The sequence below is a fragment of the Stegodyphus dumicola genome, chromosome X2 (assembly GCF_044657685.1).
Source record: "Stegodyphus dumicola isolate Sdum_Otavi_A_Nest chromosome X2, ASM4465768v1".
NCBI classification, from domain to species: domain Eukaryota; kingdom Metazoa; phylum Arthropoda; class Arachnida; order Araneae; family Eresidae; genus Stegodyphus; species Stegodyphus dumicola.
The window spans coordinates 44606063-44628448 of NC_140781.1; the positions used below are offsets into that span (position 1 = coordinate 44606063).

Consider the following 22386-nt stretch of genomic DNA (forward strand, 5'->3'; position numbering starts at 1 on the left):
AAGCGCCCTGCTTCGACTAACTCCTTCCTCTCTTCTGCTTGGCAAAAAGCCACAACTTAAGTACTTGGCGTTCGCCAGACAAATTTTGCATAAATAAGTTAACGCTTTTAATTCTGGCCGGAAGTAGAAAATAAGAAGTCATAGTAAAGATTTAAAATAAAATAAACGTTAGTAAAACTTAAGATCCTTACATACTTCCCGCCAGAGTTAATTAGTTTGAAACTGAGGTCTAAAACGACCTTGTTGAAAACTTTTAGCTCTAGAATCTAACGCGAGGCCAATCTTTTACAAACATTTCTCACTAGAAACTAGAAATTTAAAAAAAAAATTGTTTTTACAATAGCAGCTCCATGGACACCCAATTTTTCATCTGTACTGCATCTAAACAGGAGCTTTTATTCAAATCTGGTTCCTTCCAGAGATCTGGAAGGAAAACTAGTTTAATGAAATGTTACACAATGAAATGGCAAGTAACATGCATATTTATATTTCTCTTAACATTCTTATTTCATTCATGACTATTTTAATTATCTCTCCCCGTGCTCTCTGACATGTGTTGTAAAAGAACACCAAACACGAATGTGTTTATGTATACGTGTTCAACACTGCCTCCTACAATCAAAACACTAACGTGTTAAAATTCAACATAACCAGACCTCGTAACACACCCTATCTTCAACTCTAAACCCTGAGGTACTATTCTGAAAGTGGCTAACTCTGAAGTGTAGCGTCAGAGAGCCTAACTACATGCATTCAACCTCTAACACATATTCACCATAATTTGGTCTTTTTACAGTCACACAAATAAGTTTAAAATTTTTGGCATTACTTTCACTTTTACCATATCACAGTATTTCTTAACGTTTAAAATAACAGTTCACATTGTATATAAGAACATATTAACATGCCGTTAATTTTACGCATTTTAAAACATACATTAGTAGTACATTGTTAACTTCTATTCTTTTCAAAGCAAGTGCCAATTCTTCTACATTGAAATACTACATTTCAAAAAGTCTTTCATACTAAAACTTCTTTCTTGCCAGAATGTTTTTAAATAAAATTTATACAATAACTTTTACAATATTTAAGTATTTACACATTCCTATTCTACATCAACTTTAGTTTTACGCGCGAGTAATTGAAAAACATAATACCAAAATCGGTAACAACTCATTTCTCGCCTTTTTGGCGATAAAGGTAGACCTCACATGAGGTAAAACTTCTTGAAATCTGCCACTTGCAGTAAGAATGAAAGATTAACTTAAGTTTGCAAAGTAACATAAAATTTTACTTATCTTTGTGATATTCGGACATTCTTTTCTGAGTCCAGTCCTGGAAGGTAGCGCAGATTCTGGTTTGATTTATCCTCCTTCTTGTGTGGGCTCGCCCTTCAGTGCCTTCCTCCAGAAGCTTTCTTTTTCCTCCAGTTCGGTCACCCTTGAATACCTTCTTTTTCGCCTCTGCCTGTGGTCTTGGCCGTTTGATGGCAGCTGGTCTTGGCGGAACCGGGACACTTCTTTCGCGTTCCTGCTTGGACCTCGTTGCTGGCCGTTCAAATTTTCCTTCTAACTTTTCCTCCGCCGCTGGTGGCCCTTCCGCAGTTCGGCGACATTTGCTGCCGAGAGTCCTGTCCGATGAGTTGATCTTCCGTTTGAAAGCCGGGTTATAGTTGCCGTTATTTCTACTGGCTTTCTTTGGAGTCGTCGTACTTCTCCCTTCTTCATTCTGGGGGTGTTCGTGAGCTCTCTTTTCTGGACGGTGGAACGGCTTCTTTTTCTTGTTACCTTCAATTTTCCAGCGGGGAAACTTTCTTTTCAATTGCTCCTGCCTCCTAATGGCTTGTCCTTGTGCTTGACGTTGTTCCACCTCTGGAGCTTGTGCCTGCCGTGTCTGCCGTGCCGGATCCACTTGTCGGATTCTTCGTTGCTCTTCATTAGGCAGGTGGTCAAGGTTTAACACCGGCAGTTCAGCCTTTTCTTCTCGAACTGGTTTCATCGTCAGCTTAAGGGACGCTTCATTAAAATCCAGCGTTGCTTGTGCCTCTGAAAGAAAATCTATTCCTAAGATAATATGTGCTTGCAGATTCTTTACTATGAAAAACATAACCTTTACTTGTTCGTCCTTGATACGGATTATAGTGGTAATTTACCTATGCACTTGCATCTTTCTCCTTGCGCAGCTAACACTGTCGTATTATCCGAATTATATAAGCGATATTTACGAAAATACTTCCTAAAAAAATCTTCTGCCACACAGGAACACTGCGCGCCTGTATCCAGGAGTGCGGTGGCTGGGATATTATTCACCAACACTTCAATCTTCGGAAGAGTCAAATTTTTCACCATTACTGTATTTAACTTGAAGGAAAAGGGGTTTTCTTGGCCTTCGGATTTCCGCACCCTCCTGTCAGCAGAAATCCGTTTTAGTTTAAATCCTTTTTTTTTCCATGCTTTCCTTCTTTTTCCACTGGCCTTGAGACTTTTTTCCTGGGTTGCTATTGAACTGTCGACGTTCGTCGGCTGTTTTTGAATGCTCGGATTTCCTTGCCCACTGATTTGCTTTGATTCCGTAGCCGTGTGCTTGACTTTGCTGTGGTCTTGGCGCACCAAATTGGTTTCGTTGTTGATATTGGCGTCTTCTTTCAATGTCCGCCGTTCTTCTACTTTCAAACTGGATTGCTAGCTTAAATAATTTTTCCAGTGTAGTCGGATTCCTTAATTCAATAAAGTCTTGCACTTGGGGAAGTAACCTCGGCAAAATCACTTGAATTATCTCAGGATCCGGACGGTTTCCATACAAGAGTTTGAAGACGTGAATTTTTCTTAAAATAAAGCTTGAGAGATTTTCGATTCTTTGCTGATATATGCTGAAAAGTTCCGTTTCTAATTTCGCACGATCCCTTACGACAGGGAAGGCTTTTACTAGGGCAGTCTTGAAACTTTCGTAAGTATAGGTGGGACTTCCTGCTTGACCCAAGAGACTTCTGCCTATACATTTGAACCAGTTAAGCGCTTGGCCCCTCAAAGCGCTGATAGCTAAGGTAACTTTTTGAAACTCGTGCACGGGGTCGAGCATGAAGTGGTCATCCAATTTTTCCAAAAAACTGGTTACCGGTGAGTTTCCATTAAATGTTGCTTCTGGTTTCATCGAATCGCGCATGGTCTGGACGATGTAACCAAATCCTTCCAGGGCGGCAGCTGGCATTTCTGGATTCTGAGCCGCTTCTGCAGGCAGCACGGGTTCTTCTTGAAACTTCTTGAAACTTATTCTTCTTCGTTGGGCGCCACTATCAGTTTCTATGTTCCGCCTTACTTTCTTTGGGAACATGCAAGGACCTGACTCGGAACAGGGAGCTTACTAAAGCTATGTTCAAAAACTGTGGGAAGCAGACAAGATACACAGGAAGGGCATACGAAACCCTTTATTTTTCACTCTTTACAATAATTTCCGTACTTCGGAATACAGAGACCAACTACTTGTGGTCTGAACCTAAGAATATAAAAATATAACTAAACTCTAACTTAAATTTGGAATAATAAACGTGGAAGATTGGCCTTAATTAACAGGAAGCTGTATGTAGTACAGAGAACTGTTAACACTACAATATGTTTAAAATTATCACGAGGATTAAACCTCTGGCCGGGAAGGCAAACAGCAACCGAGTAAAACTTCTGAGGCAAGCGGCCTGCTTCGACTAACTCCTTCCTCTCTCTCGCTTGGCAAAAAGCCACAACTTAAGTACTTGGCGTTCGCCAGACAAATTTTGCATAAATAAGTTAACGCTTTTAATTCTGGCCGGAAGTAGAAAATAAGAAGTGATAGTAAAGATTTAAAATAAAATAAACGTTAGTAAAACTTAAGATCCTTACATACTTCCCGCCAGAGTTAATTAGTTTGAAACTGAGGTCTAAAACGACCTTGTTGAAAACTTTTAGCTCTAGAATCTAACGCGAGGCCAATCTTTTACAAACATTTCTCACTAGAAACTAGAAATTTAAAAAAAAAAATTGTTTTTACAATAGCAGCTCCATGGACACCCAATTTTTCATCTGTACTGCATCTAAACAGGAGCTTTTATTCAAATCTGGTTCCTTCCAGAGATCTGGAAGGAAAACTAGTTTAATGAAATGTTACACAATGAAATGGCAAGTAACATGCATATTTATATTTCTCTTAACATTCTTATTTCATTCATGACTATTTTAATTATCTCTCCCCGTGCTCTCTGACATGTGTTGTAAAAGAACACCAAACACGAATGTGTTTATGTATACGTGTTCAACACTGCCTCCTACAATCAAAACACTAACGTGTTAAAATTCAACATAACCAGACCTCGTAACACACCCTATCTTCAACTCTAAACCCTGAGGTACTATTCTGAAAGTGGCTAACTCTGAAGTGTAGCGTCAGAGAGCCTAACTACATGCATTCAACCTCTAACACATATTCACCATAATTTGGTCTTTTTACAGTCACACAAATAAGTTTAAAATTTTTGGCATTACTTTCACTTTTACCATATCACAGTATTTCTTAACGTTTAAAATAACAGTTCACATTGTATATAAGAACATATTAACATGCCGTTAATTTTACGCATTTTAAAACATACATTAGTAGTACATTGTTAACTTCTATTCTTTTCAAAGCAAGTGCCAATTCTTCTACATTGAAATACTACATTTCAAAAAGTCTTTCATACTAAAACTTCTTTCTTGCCAGAATGTTTTTAAATAAAATTTATACAATAACTTTTATAATATTTAAGTATTTACACATTCCTATTCTACATCAACTTTAGTTTTACGCGCGAGTAATTGAAAAACATAATACCAAAATCGGTAACAACTCATTTCTCGCCTTTTTGGCGATAAAGGTAGACCTCACATGAGGTAAAACTTCTTGAAATCTGCCACTTGCAGTAAGAATGAAAGATTAACTTAAGTTTGCAAAGTAACATAAAATTTTACTTATCTTTGTGATATTCGGACATTCTTTTCTGAGTCCAGTCCTGGAAGGTAGCGCAGATTCTGGTTTGATTTATCCTCCTTCTTGTGTGGGCTCGCCCTTCAGTGCCTTCCTCCAGAAGCTTTCTTTTTCCTCCAGTTCGGTCACCCTTGAATACCTTCTTTTTCGCCTCTGCCTGTGGTCTTGGCCGTTTGATGGCAGCTGGTCTTGGCGGAACCGGGACACTTCTTTCGCGTTCCTGCTTGGACCTCGTTGCTGGCCGTTCAAATTTTCCTTCTAACTTTTCCTCCGCCGCTGGTGGCCCTTCCGCAGTTCGGCGACATTTGCTGCCGAGAGTCCTGTCCGATGAGTTGATCTTCCGTTTGAAAGCCGGGTTATAGTTGCCGTTATTTCTACTGGCTTTCTTTGGAGTCGTCGTACTTCTCCCTTCTTCATTCTGGGGGTGTTCGTGAGCTCTCTTTTCTGGACGGTGGAACGGCTTCTTTTTCTTGTTACCTTCAATTTTCCAGCGGGGAAACTTTCTTTTCAATTGCTCCTGCCTCCTAATGGCTTGTCCTTGTGCTTGACGTTGTTCCACCTCTGGAGCTTGTGCCTGCCGTGTCTGCCGTGCCGGATCCACTTGTCGGATTCTTCGTTGCTCTTCATTAGGCAGGTGGTCAAGGTTTAACACCGGCAGTTCAGCCTTTTCTTCTCGAACTGGTTTCATCGTCAGCTTAAGGGACGCTTCATTAAAATCCAGCGTTGCTTGTGCCTCTGAAAGAAAATCTATTCCTAAGATAATATGTGCTTGCAGATTCTTTACTATGAAAAACATAACCTTTACTTGTTCGTCCTTGATACGGATTATAGTGGTAATTTACCTATGCACTTGCATCTTTCTCCTTGCGCAGCTAACACTGTCGTATTATCCGAATTATATAAGCGATATTTACGAAAATACTTCCTAAAAAAATCTTCTGCCACACAGGAACACTGCGCGCCTGTATCCAGGAGTGCGGTGGCTGGGATATTATTCACCAACACTTCAATCTTCGGAAGAGTCAAATTTTTCACCATTACTGTATTTAACTTGAAGGAAAAGGGGTTTTCTTGGCCTTCGGATTTCCGCACCCTCCTGTCAGCAGAAATCCGTTTTAGTTTAAATCCTTTTTTTTTTTCCATGCTTTCCTTCTTTTTCCACTGGCCTTGAGACTTTTTTCCTGGGTTGCTATTGAACTGTCGACGTTCGTCGGCTGTTTTTGAATGCTCGGATTTCCTTGCCCACTGATTTGCTTTGATTCCGTAGCCGTGTGCTTGACTTTGCTGTGGTCTTGGCGCACCAAATTGCTTTCGTTGTTGATATTGGCGTCTTCTTTCAATGTCCGCCGTTCTTCTACTTTCAAACTGGATTGCTAGCTTAAATAATTTTTCCAGTGTAGTCGGATTCCTTAATTCAATAAAGTCTTGCACTTGGGGAAGTAACCTCGGCAAAATCACTTGAATTATCTCAGGATCCGGACGGTTTCCATACAAGAGTTTGAAGACGTGAATTTTTCTTAAAATAAAGCTTGAGAGATTTTCGATTCTTTGCTGATATATGCTGAAAAGTTCCGTTTCTAATTTCGCACGATCCCTTACGACAGGGAAGGCTTTTACTAGGGCAGTCTTGAAACTTTCGTAAGTATAGGTGGGACTTCCTGCTTGACCCAAGAGACTTCTGCCTATACATTTGAACCAGTTAAGCGCTTGGCCCCTCAAAGCGCTGATAGCTAAGGTAACTTTTTGAAACTCGTGCACGGGGTAGAGCATGAAGTGGTCATCCAATTTTTCCAAAAAACTGGTTACCGGTGAGTTTCCATTAAATGTTGCTTCTGGTTTCATCGAATCGCGCATGGTCTGGACGATGTAACCAAATCCTTCCAGGGCGGCAGCTGGCATTTCTGGATTCTGAGCCGCTTCTGCAGGCAGCACGGGTTCTTCTTGAAACTTCTTGAAACTTATTCTTCTTCGTTGGGCGCCACTATCAGTTTCTATGTTCCGCCTTACTTTCTTTGGGAACATGCAAGGACCTGACTCGGAACAGGGAGCTTACTAAAGCTATGTTCAAAAACTGTGGGAAGCAGACAAGATACACAGGAAGGGCATACGAAACCCTTTATTTTTCACTCTTTACAATAATTTCCGTACTTCGGAATACAGAGACCAACTACTTGTGGTCTGAACCTAAGAATATAAAAATATAACTAAACTCTAACTTAAATTTGGAATAATAAACGTGGAAGATTGGCCTTAATTAACAGGAAGCTGTATGTAGTACAGAGAACTGTTAACACTACAATATGTTTAAAATTATCACGAGGATTAAACCTCTGGCCGGGAAGGCAAACAGCAACCGAGTAAAACTTCTGAGGCAAGCGGCCTGCTTCGACTAACTCCTTCCTCTCTCTCGCTTGGCAAAAAGCCACAACTTAAGTACTTGGCGTTCGCCAGACAAATTTTGCATAAATAAGTTAACGCTTTTAATTCTGGCCGGAAGTAGAAAATAAGAAGTGATAGTAAAGATTTAAAATAAAATAAACGTTAGTAAAACTTAAGATCCTTACACAGCTTCCAAATCACTTCAGAAATATAGAAATTGCCTGTGTTTAAGTCCTTTAGACAGAAGGAAATTAACCACTTTTACAACAGAGATAAGAATCTACCCTTTTTATGGAATTGAGATTTTATGCGTAGTTAAAATTTTAATTTTTAAAATTACGTAAGATAAAGTAAAATTGAAAAACTCGTCATTTTTAGAAAATTTTATCTCAAATAATATCAGGCATGTCAATAAAATATTTTAAATATCAAGAATAAGAGAAAATTAATTTTTATTACTCCAAAAATCTGCAATGCAATTTTTCTTGAAGTAATTTTTTTTATTTTTAATTTTTCAATTTTTCTTCAAATTGAAATGGGGGGCCACTAAAATGCCTTCAACGGGCCACTCGCGTCCCGCGGGCCTCTGGGTGAAGACCCCTAACCTAACCTAACCTAACCTCTTCAGAGAGGAGGAGAAACACGTCAATGTAAAATTTTAAAGCTAGGGGTGGAAACCTTAGTATGGCCTAGCTTTTGAATAAAACTCTATTGATTTGGAGTGCAATCAGATACAAGTCTCTCATCTTCTGAAATCAAACTTTTTGGAGAAAACACTTTTTGCTCCTAAATAAAAAGAACTTATGTCTGATCGTCTTCGAATTAGATAACCTTTTATTCAAAATGCACCTCAAAATCACATTGCTTTATGCCTAATTTTAAGTACCAATTCCATAATTTTTCTTCTATCGCTTTTAAAGCTCTGTTAATAACTTAATTGATATATGGGGGCCTCGTTGTTTTATTTATAGTCAAATATGATCAGGTATGTCTGATACCTCTCGTAATGTGCATTTTTGTTTAAAATCCACGTCCTAATTAAGAATTCATTTTTGCCTGATTTTAAATTTCGGGCTTACATTTTCAATGAGTGAACACACAACAAACGTAAGTATCAGTATCCAGTCCAGTCTGACAAACCTGTTCCTCAAATGCAAATAATGGCATAATGTCATCCAAAGGCATAGCAAGTGCTTTTCAAAAGTATACACTGGTGTGCAAAAATTAAGGACGAGACGGTTTTTTCAATATAACTTTGTACAAAAGCTTTCCAAATCAACACATTTAATACCGTTAGATCCCCAATACGTAAGGACATGAGTAATGTAAGCAACACTTAATAAAAGAGAAATCAGAGGGATAAAAAGAAGCTTTATTGAAAAAGTAGCATGGAGCGCAATGCGACTGAAGGCCGAAACATCCCTGCGATGGGTGTCCAGCAAGAAACATCCGGTCTTTAATAGGGGATATGATCTCCCCTGACTGCTAGGCAGGTTTCACAGCGTCTGCCCATGCTGAGAATGAGGGTGTCAATGAGTTATTGAGGCATTGCTGCCCATTCGTCTTGCAGCGCCAATCGAAGTTCCGGAATCGTTACTGGTGGTAAGGTACGAGCTGCCAAGCGTCTACCTAGAAAATCCCATACATGCTCGATGGGATTGAGATCCGGAGATCGTGCCGGCCAATCCATACGTTCAATATCCTCACTCTCTAAGAGCTGTTCGGCAGCTACTGTGCGATGACATGGTGCATTGTCGTCCATGAAAAGGAACTGCGCACCCATAGCGCCTCTAAAAAGACTCACATATTGAAGAAGAATCTCGTTACAATAACGGGTCCCGTTGACTGAACCTGCGTCGAAGATGTGAAGGTCTGTACGACTACCAAGCATGATGCCTCCCCAAACGAGAACACCGCCACCTCCATACCTGTCCCTTTCAATGATGTTCGAGGGATGATTGCGGCTTCCCCGCTCTCTCCAGATGAGTATGCGATGAGAATCGCTACTCAGACTGAATCTGCTCTCATCTGTAAAGAGTACTCGTCCCCATTCATTGTCTCTCCAATTCCGGTGTTCCCGGCACCACAGAGAACGCCTTCTCCGATGGGCAGGCGTTAGAGGTACACACCGTACAGGGCATCGTGCAAAAGACCACCACCGTGCAGTCTTCTGGCCACGGTAAAACGTGATATCGGTCGTCCAGTCGCCTGTGTCGTGTGTCTAGCGATTTCTCCCGCTGTCTGCCGCCTGTTTCTTCTGGCCTGTAAGGCAATATACCGGTCATCTGCGGGTGTGGTTCCTCGTGGGCGACCACTACTAAACCCCCGGATAGCTGTTCCTGTAGTTTGAAATTGTCTCCAAAGTCGTGAAACGATGATGTGAGCAATTCCGAACTCTGCAGCCACACTTGTCACACTACGGCCTTCCTCCAACTTCCCAATGATTCGACCTCGGGTAAAAGCATCCAGATGTCGTCTAACAGATTGATTATTCGCCATTTCTCTCTGAAGCAGCAACTCGGTGTGATTTTAACTGCTATACGGCGTGCAATCTCTTTGCCAGAAATACTGATCTTACACCGACAACATGCTTTATACTACTCAGACACTCCCCCATTACGTCTACCTGCATATCTGCGCATGTGCTACCGTACATCACCTTACTTAATCTCCTGATCGGTCTTTCTGTCCGCTCTGCCTCTTCATTCAGCTGATATGCTAATTTTTCGACCTCGTCCTTAATTTTTGCACACCAGTGTATTTCCCCATGATCTTCTCTAATTCAGATTTGATTTTACTATTTATCAATATTAATTTTTTTTACGGCACCGAAGTATGATTCGAAAAAGACAGCTAAGATCTGTCGGGCGTTTAGAAGCAGAACTGATAATTATGGAATAATTGCCAGTTCTTATAACTATGCTGAATATTTTAAGAGAGGGAATTTCTGCTCTGTGGAAACAGGTTAAGGATTCCGAAATTATTGCTGGAATACCAAACCAAGGCTTTAGAAGGGAAAACATTTTCTCAAGGTCGGTTCCCGTTATCAACTTCCTATCGCAACAGAAATTAGATTACTAGGCAGTTGAGTTCAGAGTGTTCAGCCGCCACTAGAATTCCTACTGTTATTGCGGCAAGCTTCCACAGAAGAGAGAAAAAAGAGAGAATTCCAGAAAACCGTTGGTTTGGTGTTCCATACTTTTTACAAAGAAGCAGGAGAGGGGCTGCCCACAAAGCTCTTGCGCGGGGCCCCTGCTTTGGATAATTACGTTTAGTGCGCTTCTACAACTCAATTGGCCTGACCACACCAAAGTAGTGGCGTATGCCGATGATGCGGCACTGCTAGTTACTGGCCGTACGCGAGATGAACTGGAGAGGAACGGCTCCGCCACTTGCTCCAAATTCTATGACACGTGCCAAAAGCTGAAAATCGTTATCTCAGCCTAGAAATCTACGGCCATGGTCATACCGCGTCCAGGTACAAACCCCACGAGACGACCTTGTATTAAGCTAATGGGCAGAAACTTGAAAATCACCAAAACGTTGAAATACCTTGGAGTCACGTGGGACCAAGGCTTGACCTGGCTACCACATCTACAAGAAGTCAAAGTCAGAACAGCCAACATTGCAAAGAAAGCCAGGCAGTTTCGGGGACAAAACTGGGGGCAGAACCCTTACATTCAAAAACTGCTCTACTTGACGGTTGCAGAAAGGATTGTACTCTATGCCTCAGCTATTTGGGCACTACCAATGGGTAGCCGTAAAATAAAAGCCCTGTCAACAATACAAAGACCTTTTGCTCTCAACATTAGCAAGGCATATAGAACAACCGCGACAAATGCAGCACTTGTGCTTACCGGGCTCACACCCCTTCACATCAGGGCCAAGTTAGAAGCAATATATGAGCGGGTAATAAGATTAAAGGAGAATGCTGCACTCGACACCACAGCCTTCAGCACGCTGCAGTACGAAACACCAGGCAGCACACAGCACGTGCACCCAGCACATAAAAACTCGGGCATACACGTCAAAATAGCAAAGAGATCTACGCCGCGAATAGAGGATGTACCAGTCGCCTCGCAATTCTACACAGATGGCTCCAACCATGATAACGGAGTGGGTTGTGCTTATGCTTATTATGAGCATGGTACACTTCACAGTCAATGGAAAGGTCATCTTGCAGCTCACAATAGTATCTTCCAGGTGGAGGCCATAGCAATTGAAGCGGCAATTCAGTACGCACATGACATACAACTTGCACGAACAGAAATCTGCACAGACAGCATGTCAGTGCTGCAGGCATTAAAGAATCATCATCTCACATCTCCCATAATCCTGCAAATCCAACAGACATTGCATAGCAACCAGCAATCTAACATCAAGCTAAAATGGGTAAGAGGCCACTCTGGGATCGCAGGCAATGAGATGGCAGATCAACTGGCCAATGAGGCAGCAATCAACAATAATGCACAGGCTGTCTCAGCACTAATCCCGCCGTCATTTTTAAAAAGACAACTAAGAGACATAGGGAATAAACAATGGCAACACGAATAGGAGAATGGAGATACCGGCAGAAGGACTTTCGAATTCTACCCTGTAGTAGATAAAGAACGCTTACAGGCCATACCCCCTTTAGTAAACTATATCACGGGGCATGGCCCTTTTCCCACCTTCTTTTATAAGCGTGCTATTTCCATGACAGAAGCGTGTGTGTGTGGGGAAATTGGCTCCCCCGACCACTACGTGTTCAACTGTAGCCTCACGACGAGCCATCACCTACCATATCCCACTACGGATATTGTACCTTACAAGAGGTTCATCATCAAACACGCACCTGCGATAAGAAATATTTGTAAAATTATACAGCAGCTGAGCGCCGTAGGGCAGGATATCTGCCAACCAACATAGGAATAATAGCATACACAGCGCAATAATTCTATGTCTCTATTGTAACTTAGCAGGTGTTATGTCTAAAATTGTAAATATGTAAGTGTATAAGTAACTGTGTAATGTAAGTAATGTAAGTAATAGTGTAATGTAAGTAATTTAATCAATGAGTGTAATACGTCGTACTATGTGTACTTTTAACATAACGTAATCGGTAATGTAGTCATTAACGCGTGCCCCATGTGTATTATTTTAAGTAACGCATATATGATTATAAGGCAAAGTATGTGTGCCTATCTTGTTATATAGCATAATGTCATTTAAGAAGTAATAGCAATAATGTAAACTATAAGTAATCCAGTTATAAAGTAACTTAGCAAGTTCACAATACAATTAGCTTAACGTAGTATACAGTCAGGTTATAACTCTAATAAATGTAGATTAATGTCATGCATTATGTATGTGTAGTCTAATGTCATGTGAAGTGTAAAGTATGTATGTACTAATTCATGCAAGTATTATGTATAAGTTTAATGTCATGTCATATATCATGTATGTAATGTTATGTTTCATGTATGCATTATGGCATATGAACACCCAGGTCAACCATTAACATAAGAATCTGTACAAAACCAATGTCAAACTGGAATAGCCCCTATATGGCCATGAAAATTTTTTCATGAAGGCTCAGTAACTCCCGGTGCGCCCTTGTGGGACCCCAGGGAGTTCTTGTATCTATATAGGGGAGGGCGTGGGACATATGCCTGTTTACCTCCGTTAAACACCAGGCGTCCCCGTCCTCCGTCACCTGTCACCACCTATTCCATACTTTTTATTGATCTCACAATAAAATAGAGCCCACCAGAAACGTTGCATAGAATTTCAAAGCTGGAATTTGCAACAATGAGATCTCGTTCTCTTCAGTAACAAATCTAATTTCAGTTTGACGGTGCAGAGAATTTCAAAGCTGGAATCTGCAACAAGTAGATCTTGTTCTCTTCAGTAACAAACCGAATTTCAGTTTAACATCTGATTCCAAACTTGCTTAAATTTTAATGGAACTAGAAACAGGAATTATTCCCATCATATTATTCAATATGGCCATTGCGGCAGTGTAGATGGAATGGTATTGGGAAGAAATTGCGATTAATGGACGTACTCCCCCTCCCTTTGTATGTGTTTGGCAAGCGACCTGTGTCTGCCCGGAAGTGCCAAGATAAAGTTTTTCATATCCAGCGATTCTTGTTGACAAATTTCTTGAAACCGAAAGCGATGAATAAATAAACTGGCCAGCCAAATCTCTTGATGAAAACTCCACAGAGAGCTGAAAGAAATCTCAGTGCCTTGGGGACGGAGTATAATGCACTCCCCCAAGATTCTTATAAACCACTTTGTTGTAAGCATGAAATCACGTTGTGATGTATGCATACGAATTGGTAAGGTAACTTTCCGTGTTAATGTAAGACGTCTATATTTGTTCCAGGTGTATGCACTATTTTCTAAAATTTCGTTGTCAGATACTTTTTTCAGTATTATTTGTTACATAATATATTTTTTGGTATGTATATTCGATTTTTCAGTTTTATTTACCTGTTATTATGTTTTGTGTTTCCTCATATGTTTCTGTACACGTAAAGATAAATTGGAAACCACTATAATTCACGAACATTCGAAGTCTAGCAATATTCTGAATATCACGAAGTTAAAAGTTTTTGTCATGAGAACTGTAAATAACATCGTTCTGATATTTTAGCCGCTAAACAGTCTTGATTTTTAAAACTTATCACACTTGCAATGCAAACTTAACAGGGTGTTAATGGGCTATTCTTCCTTGTACTTTATTAGTATTTTATTGTAAAATACAGTAACTTAATTTTCTTCTTTCCCATTTCAGTATACACGTGTATAATTGCAGTGACAATATTCGAACCAAGAAAAATAAAATTAAAATCCAGCATACAGCTGCAATACAGTGCATAATGTAAGTAATTTTACTTGACATTTTCTAGTGCATAGCAAACAGTTCTGTTATGATTAAAATTTATATCTGATTACTGTGACTTAATTTCGTAAAATTTCATTGAGTTATTGTGAGGTATATGTTTAATTGTATAATATATGCTAATTGTATAATATATTTTTTTTAAATTTCAATTATCTTTCAGATACTTGGATAATCGAGTGTTTGTTTCAATAGCCAATGGTGAAGTTCATGTTTATAAAAAAGAAACAGGTATGGTTGATAAAGAAATCATGAATATTCTATTTGTTAAATTTCGCAGTTAACGTTAACAAAAAGTGTTTATCAAAAAGTGGAAAAATAGTTTGGATCATAAATGTTCCGTTCAGTCATAAATATTTATTATCCTAATACGTATATGAAATGCGTTTTGTTATTTTGTAATATGAGGGGGGGAGAGATCTCAGGAAAATTGTGTTTTAAATGTAGTACTAATAGCACAAGTATATGCAGGATTTCGTTTTTGCACAGCAAACAGTATAATAATCGCAAACGAAGATACTAAATTTTGAAGAAACTGTGTAAATATTTATATCGAATATATATTGTAGTCGATGGGGGGTAAGCTACTGTGGAAAACTTGCAAAAATCATTCAGTAACTCTAGTTAGCGAGAAAATAGTATTTATAACCATAAGGAAAAATTATGAATGTACGCTACTGGCGCTTGAACGAATCCTTGTTATATCTTTTAATCAACTGCTTGGACGGTGTATAATATATCTTAAGCACCGTTCTAAGCAGGCGTTGTATATAAGTATTGAAAAATTGATTTATTAAAAGAGGAATAGTGAACTGTAGGGCGAGGGAAGGTGCAGTACTCTGTCTCTCTCTCTCTCTCTGTGTCCCCCCCCCTGTGAATTTCAATACATCATGCTTTTTCGGCTGCAGACTCTCCCACAATATCCTTTGGCTTGATTAAATGTTTGCATACTAATATTATATTATTTAAATTGTGAAAAATACTATTAAAGTAAATTTGGTTTTTAGAAGTAATTTACTTACTAAGTTATTGTAACAGTTAAAAAAAATTAAATTACCGAAAAACAGTTTGTTGAATTAAACATATGATTAATAAATTGGTAGAGTCATTAGGTTTTTTTGAAGCAGGAGTCATGAAAAATGAGAAATGCCTTCGCCGGGACTTGGACCTAGACCTCTCGAATACGCGCCGAGTGCAGTATCGTTACACCATGAAGGCATGCCGGAAGGAGGAAGAAAACTCCTTATAAGTTGTTTACTGTTTTGTACGAAATATTTACAGAATTTGTAGTTTATTGATTAAATGATTATTTTTAATACAAAAGGCTAAAAACAAAATTTTCCTCTACACTATTAAATCTATCAACAATTTCTTATTCATTTATGTAGATGTTTGGTTTAAGTTACAATAATGAATATATAGTAAAACAAGTCCATTTAATCTAGATTCATTTGATGTACTTCGCCAACTGGCGGCCGAGCGGTGAAGTCACTGAAGACTGGTTGTTAGCATGGGTTTCTATTCCAGGCAAACGGGCCGGCTGCATGGGTCGTTCACGTGGTTTTCCCGACGTATAACGTACATAGGTACATTGAGTCCACTACGAAGGCATCCTTCCTCTTAAGCAGATACCCCTCGAGTGCTTTGCCATAGTCAAATAAATCAAAGCAATTTGTTGTGCTTCTTATATATTACTGTAAGATTAGAAAAGCTTTCTGAAATCCAGCAGAAGTAGGCAAGCTGGCTGATATTTAAAAAAAGAGAGAGAGAGAGAAATTCGAGAAATCAATATTGGCACGTGCTAAGTGGCATAAAAAGCAGTTTTGTGGATGTGTTTTCACAGATGTTCAGAAATGATAGATCAAATAACGAATACAAGACTTACTTATATGTCATAAAATGTTCGATGGGTGTCAGAAGTTGTAATTGTTTTGTTGTGAGGCTAAGGGACAAGATATTTTTTATATATAATAAACAGAACTGCGTTCATTGATAATCTGTTCAGCGAAAGATTGCAAACCTTGTGTTGTTTTAATAAAGAATAAGTTTGAAGGAATTGTTAAACATATTTTTATTTAACAATTCCTTCGAACTTTATTACATACATTTATTAAGCCTTTATTGAAAAAATAATAAAATGAGTTCCCCTATTTTTGTTTCGAGAATTTTCTGAGTTAAACTTCCGTTTTAACGAACATTTTAATGAATTATTTCAGGTGGTGGATGGTGTACTTCAGAGCCTCAAAACGTGAACATTGGCAGTGCATCTGCTCCAGTAACAAAAATGCTGGCTGTGGCTGGTAAGCTTTGGTGTGGCTGCCAAAATACCATACATGTGCTAAATACAGGAAATCTTCAAGTAGAGGTACTCTTAATTTTAGATTCTTTATCTTTTCTATTGCATTCTAGTTTGAGATGAAATATTTTATTACAATACAAGAACTAACATACTGAATGCAAACGGGATGCGCTATAAAAGAACATACAGACGCCACTCAAAAAAAATTGTGAAAATGGATTCGGAAATAAATATTTCCGTTGAAATATAATACCCGAAATTTTTCGCGTTTACGATACTTCCTACAAAGAAGTAAAAACTTGCAATTTAGGTGTCCCAGTTCAATATGCTGATATAGGATCTAACTTTCTTTCTCTAATAATTTGCAGTTCAATTAATTTTAAACAAATTTTACATACTGCATTGTCAAGGCCATCTGAAAAGCAGTTGCTTGAATCTTTTTTTTTTAATTATTCTTTGCCCATTTCCACGATACAGTTATTTTTTAAAAGCTATTTTAACTCACTTCCTTTGCTTAGGAGTGTGATCATCATGATTCTTGCAAGAATTTTAAATCTTCATTATTAAAATTGTTTTGGAAATGCTATTTCGTAAATCTGGAAAGGTAAAATAACTTGCAGTTCTTCTATTATATTTATACCTTTATTAAAATGCAAATTAAGAACAGAGCTTATAATTGCGCTGTTTAAGGTATTTATAATTTTATATATATGCCTGAAAAATACCATATCATGCAAATAATTTAGTAACAGTTTGAAAAACAAGATACAGGAAACTGCTTTTTAGATGGGCTTGAAAATATAGTATACAAAATTTATCTAGAAATGTTTTTGATAAAAGAGAATGATTGAAATTTCTTTTGCCTTATTTTCATTTACTGCGTTATCAGTTTTAGTTTTCGAACTTAAAACATAAAGCATTTAAGTGACTATAAAGTCTTAAGCTTTTTTAACTGTGATCTCACAGTTTAATTTTCTTGAATTTGTTAATTTAATTTAGTTTTAAATTTTGAGCATGAAATATGATCGTTTGTTTTGTTACCTTGCAATGCTAATGTACTTTTCAGTTTCAACTCCAATGAATTCAAGCTGTGTCATAATGTACATATTTTTCAGCACTCCTTTCCTGTTAGCAGTGACACCACTCGCACTGTACTCTGCATGGTTACTTCTGGCTTGGGCGTCTGGATTGCCCTCCACCACAGTGCTATTCTTCGTCTTTTCCATGCCACCAGCTATGAATGTCTGTTTGATATAAACGTAGCTCCAGCCGTTACTAAAATGCTATCAGGTATGAAAGAATAGCAATATTTAAAAATCTCAAAAGTAAAATTTTTTAAAGAACATTTTGCCAAAATATTTTGATAGAACGTAATTTCAGAAAATGATATTATAGTAGTAATTATTATAGAACGTAATTTATATAATAATTAGTACTATTACAGAAATATAATAGTATTATAGAAATTAATTATATAATTAATTACTAATTATTATAGGAATATAATAATTAATAAATAAATATTTCTATAATAATTACTAAATATTATAGAAATATAATAGTATATTTCTATAATAATTAGATAATGATATTATAGAACGTAATTTCAGAAAATGATATTATATTTCAGAAAATGATATTATAGTACGTTGAATTCACTTCCCCCCCCCCAAAAAAAAAGAGAGAGAGAGAAATGTTGCAAATCCTGATCTAGTCTACCTTTTTGGCAAATTTTGATTAAAATGCTTTCACAAATGATCTCGAAATTTTTTTTCGAGATCATCTGTGAAAGCAGTCTTTGCAATAGTGAGCTAGACAACGTTTTTCTTGAAAGAGTTAATCATTGCTGCTTTCATTCAACAGCTGCAGAATCATTAATTTTATTAGACCGGGAAAACAAAAATGAGCAATGCCTTTGCTGGTATTTGAACTTCAGACCGCCTGACTAGACGGACATACTTTTAATAAGATCCCGAAGGCACCCAGTAAGGAGGAAGAAAATACCTCACAAAGTGGCATCAGTCCACGTTCCGGTGTGTCCAAATAAATCCTGTCATTTATATATAGATTTTTGCTGTACTAAAAAACATATACACGTTGAATTTATGAAAAACTTTCAAAAATATTTAATGAATTTATCTCTATTTTTTAAGTATAATAAAATCTGGTATCGACTACACAATATACTTGTAATGAATTTTTAAAATGTTTCGCTGACTTATGAATAATTCTTATAGTTAAGTGCCTACTCATAGGGACTTGCTTGAACTCTCAGCAGGTTTAGAGTATCTGGTGAGCAGCAGTTTTTAAAGAACCATGCTATTCATAGAATTCAGGAACTCATGAAATTTCTTACGTAAAATGTAACTAACTGAAATTGCATCCTACATAGTCACTTTTATCCATGCATTCTAACTACCTTGTTCCATCCTTCATGCAAAAAGCATTCTTAGTATAAAGTTGCTCTTATTATTATATATTGTAATTTATGTACCTTTTATAATTTTCGTGTAAATACATATATACTGCGCATTTCAATGTTTTCTTGCGTACTTTGTGTATTTTGTCCATTATTTAGGGGAAGCAATTTTGCTTCTCGCAATCACAATCCCAAGCAATTGTTAGCGAGTTGCAATTTACCTCTAGCAGACATTGAGCTAAAAACCTTATGAAGGACAATTGTCCATCAGAGTCGTTAGAAATAATAATATTCTTTTTATGGCTAAATATGAATGCTTAATAAATTAGGAATTGTGTTTGAAAATCACATCCAAATGACTATTCACGTATGATTAATTATGATTTTAAAAATATTTGACCAGAATCATTTTTGAATGAGGAAATGCTAAATACCCTATCATGTAATTAAAAAAAAAAGTACACTTTGCAAAAAAATGGAGGACAGTTCTAATATGTATCCGGTTTAGGCGATCGATAAATTTTAATTTGAACTTTTCATGTCTAGAAAGGATCAACTGGGACATGTATTAGATTTCATATACATGTACTCAGAACTTAAAATGAACATTATGCAAATTTATCATCTCAGAATCCTACGAATCAACTCGTTACGATTGCATAGTTAAAATCTTTGCTATAGAAAGCCGCTTGGGTTTAAAGTTAAAATGTTGCAATTCCTGCGCTATGATAAACGATATATTTTATATGGTGCCATGATAAAAATTTAACAAGGAGATTTATGTGACCTTTTTCTCCCAAATTCTGTTTAATTACAAAGTACTTTAAAGTGAATACGTGTGTGAAACCGACTTTTCTCAAAAATAAGGGGGAAAATCGAGGATGAAATGAGATTCATACATTATACGTTTATTTATATATGTTACGGTGAAACACCGAAATCTGGAGAATGTCGACTTTCACCGGTGAATGTCAACATTCACATAGTCTCTTGGTGTATGTCCGAAATATTTTCCAAATACTCTTATTTCTAACTTACACCGGTCACCATGTACTAATGGTGAATGTTAAACCTATAACAATATTATATTTTCTTCTCCGTAATTCTGTCGCGAATAAACGAACTTGAGACTTGAAATAAGAACTTAAGAACATGAGAACCTAAAACACACAATACATTCAAAATGAGAAAGGAAAATAATAGAAGTTTAAAACTTACTTAATTATACAGTGCGTTCTAAATGAGAAAATAAAATAACAGTAATAAAAAACTTACTAAATTATGTTATTCAAATCTTATTTATTGCAACAACTTAAACTATTATGGCACTTTATGACCTTTCTTTTCGACTTTCACCAGAGCATATCTGTGATTGTCGACATACACCGGTAAGGGTCCGAATATACAAGAATGTAGTGAAATATTCGGTCTTTCACCGACGTATTTGGTGAATGTTGATATTCTCCGGTGAAAGCCGACATTCTCCAAGTTCGGTCTTTCACGGTAACATATACACATATTTTACATTGTCCATAAATGTATTATTTAAGGAGAAATTCAATTTCAAATTTATTGATCTGCTAGCTACAACTGGAGATATAAAAATATCGCTTTTTTTAACTTTGCATTATGCATTTAAACATGAATTAATATTTATACATGCTTATATTTACAGAAATTATTAATTATAAGGAATAATAAAAGCCTTTTGTTTTTAATCTAAATTAATCTATTTATCTGACATAGGTTGTGATGATATCATTCGACAACATAAAGCAGCATGCCTAAGGGTGACTGCTATGCTGGCTTGTAAAGATTTGCTTTGGGTAGGCACAAGTGCTGGTGTCATTTTAATATTACCTCTTCCACATCTCACTTCATCCACCACAAGTCTTGATGACATACCTAATGTCTCAGGTAAATTTAAATTTGTACAACGGTAAGAGAAACTTTGTAATCAAATTTGTAATTTTAATATCAAAATGTCAAAGTGAATTCTGTGTACTTTTGTGCTTATATGGAGTGTTCAATTTAAAACTGAACCTCATATCCAGGAAAACTTAATTTTGTGCATATTATTTTGCAGTAGTTTTCCGATTATAGTAATATTCTGGAGAATTTTTTCGTGTATTACTTGTTCTCTCATCAGTGGAAATCTTCATATTACGCGATGTTTCACCCGTCACGGCCCATTTAAATATGTATTCACCACTTTGGTTACAAAGCAGAGAAATTTTGTAATTTCACATGAAAATTTCCCTTTCGCAAGCCAACTTTACCCAGCCATGGTATATTAATCAGAAGTACATTAAAAAACGAACATGGTGAATACAGTATAGGGCTATGAAATTAGCAGTGGTCCTACTAAGGCATTGAGTAAGATTGCTGCTGCTGTTACTTGTCTGTACAACATTTTGCACATGCTCACGGAGAAATATGCATCACATTTTTCCAAAAGCTATAGTACTTAATATAAATATCGTGAATTATTTTGAAACATTTAATAATTTGTATTCTGTGACTTTTTTTTTCTTTTAATTCGTAAATGCTTTGTGAATAGTCCCTACTTCCACCCAGTATTATGCTACTGTTGATAACAGATTTTTGTTTGTTTTTGTGGACCTGTTTGAGTCTTTGAATTATTTTCAACCGTATAGCAATGGGCATATCATATTCCACTCTAAGATATTATTCTTAATATGTATCACAGTTCTATCAAAAATTTGCTACTGGAAAATATATTTAAGCGTGCGCATTGTTATATTTCCCAAGTACTTGCAATTTTTAAACATGTCAAGTGTCTAATAAATGGATAGCATTGTACATATCCTTTGGTATTGTCCTCCATGACCTGTAATGACATTGTTTTGTGAAAGTTGTATAACTTGCAGTATCACAGTTTTGTGAAAGTAGTGCATAACCTGCACTGCCACAGTTTTGTGTCTTCACTGCTAATTGCAAAGAAGATATGTTTCAGAGCAGTTCCTTGTCACAACACTATTGGAATTATCCGGTCACAATGCTAGTATATTCCTATAACCGACATGCTAAACTTACATAAACCTGCTTCGAAATGACGAACCCATCAAGAGCATTGCCGAGCCGATGCAGCGTACTCATTACCAAGTACATTTTATGAGTTTGATGTTGAGTACCACCAATATGTGAGACCAACAGAAGCTTGATGACGGGCCCGTTAGCTGCCCCCTATCCGGGGAACGTTGCCGCCCCCTCAACCGCGCTGAGGTTTTTTTACGCTCAAAGTAGTTTTCTTGTCACAACAGGAAGATTTTCTTCTGTTGACAAGGGATAAAAGCCAGAACTGCGCATTTGTGGACTAGCTTATCCAGTTATTGGCATTGTAGAGTTCCTCATTTTGTAAATGCTAAGTTATTGTTGAACGTGAAG

General features: G+C 37.3%; 1 protein-coding gene across 3 annotated transcripts in view; it reads left to right on the top strand.

Moving 5' to 3' along the window:
• The window catches only part of LOC118180501 (uncharacterized), a 524461-nt gene that overhangs the window by 495262 nt on the left and 6813 nt on the right, over positions 1–22386 (top strand). For all 3 annotated transcript variants that reach the window (XM_035349588.2, XM_085809646.1, XM_085809645.1), the window contains exons 23-27: positions 14153–14239; positions 14424–14491; positions 16477–16625; positions 17675–17849; positions 20725–20895. In XM_035349588.2, coding sequence (XP_035205479.1) covers positions 14153–14239; positions 14424–14491; positions 16477–16625; positions 17675–17849; positions 20725–20895 — 650 coding nt within the window. The remainder of the gene's footprint in view (positions 1–14152; positions 14240–14423; positions 14492–16476; positions 16626–17674; positions 17850–20724; positions 20896–22386) is intronic.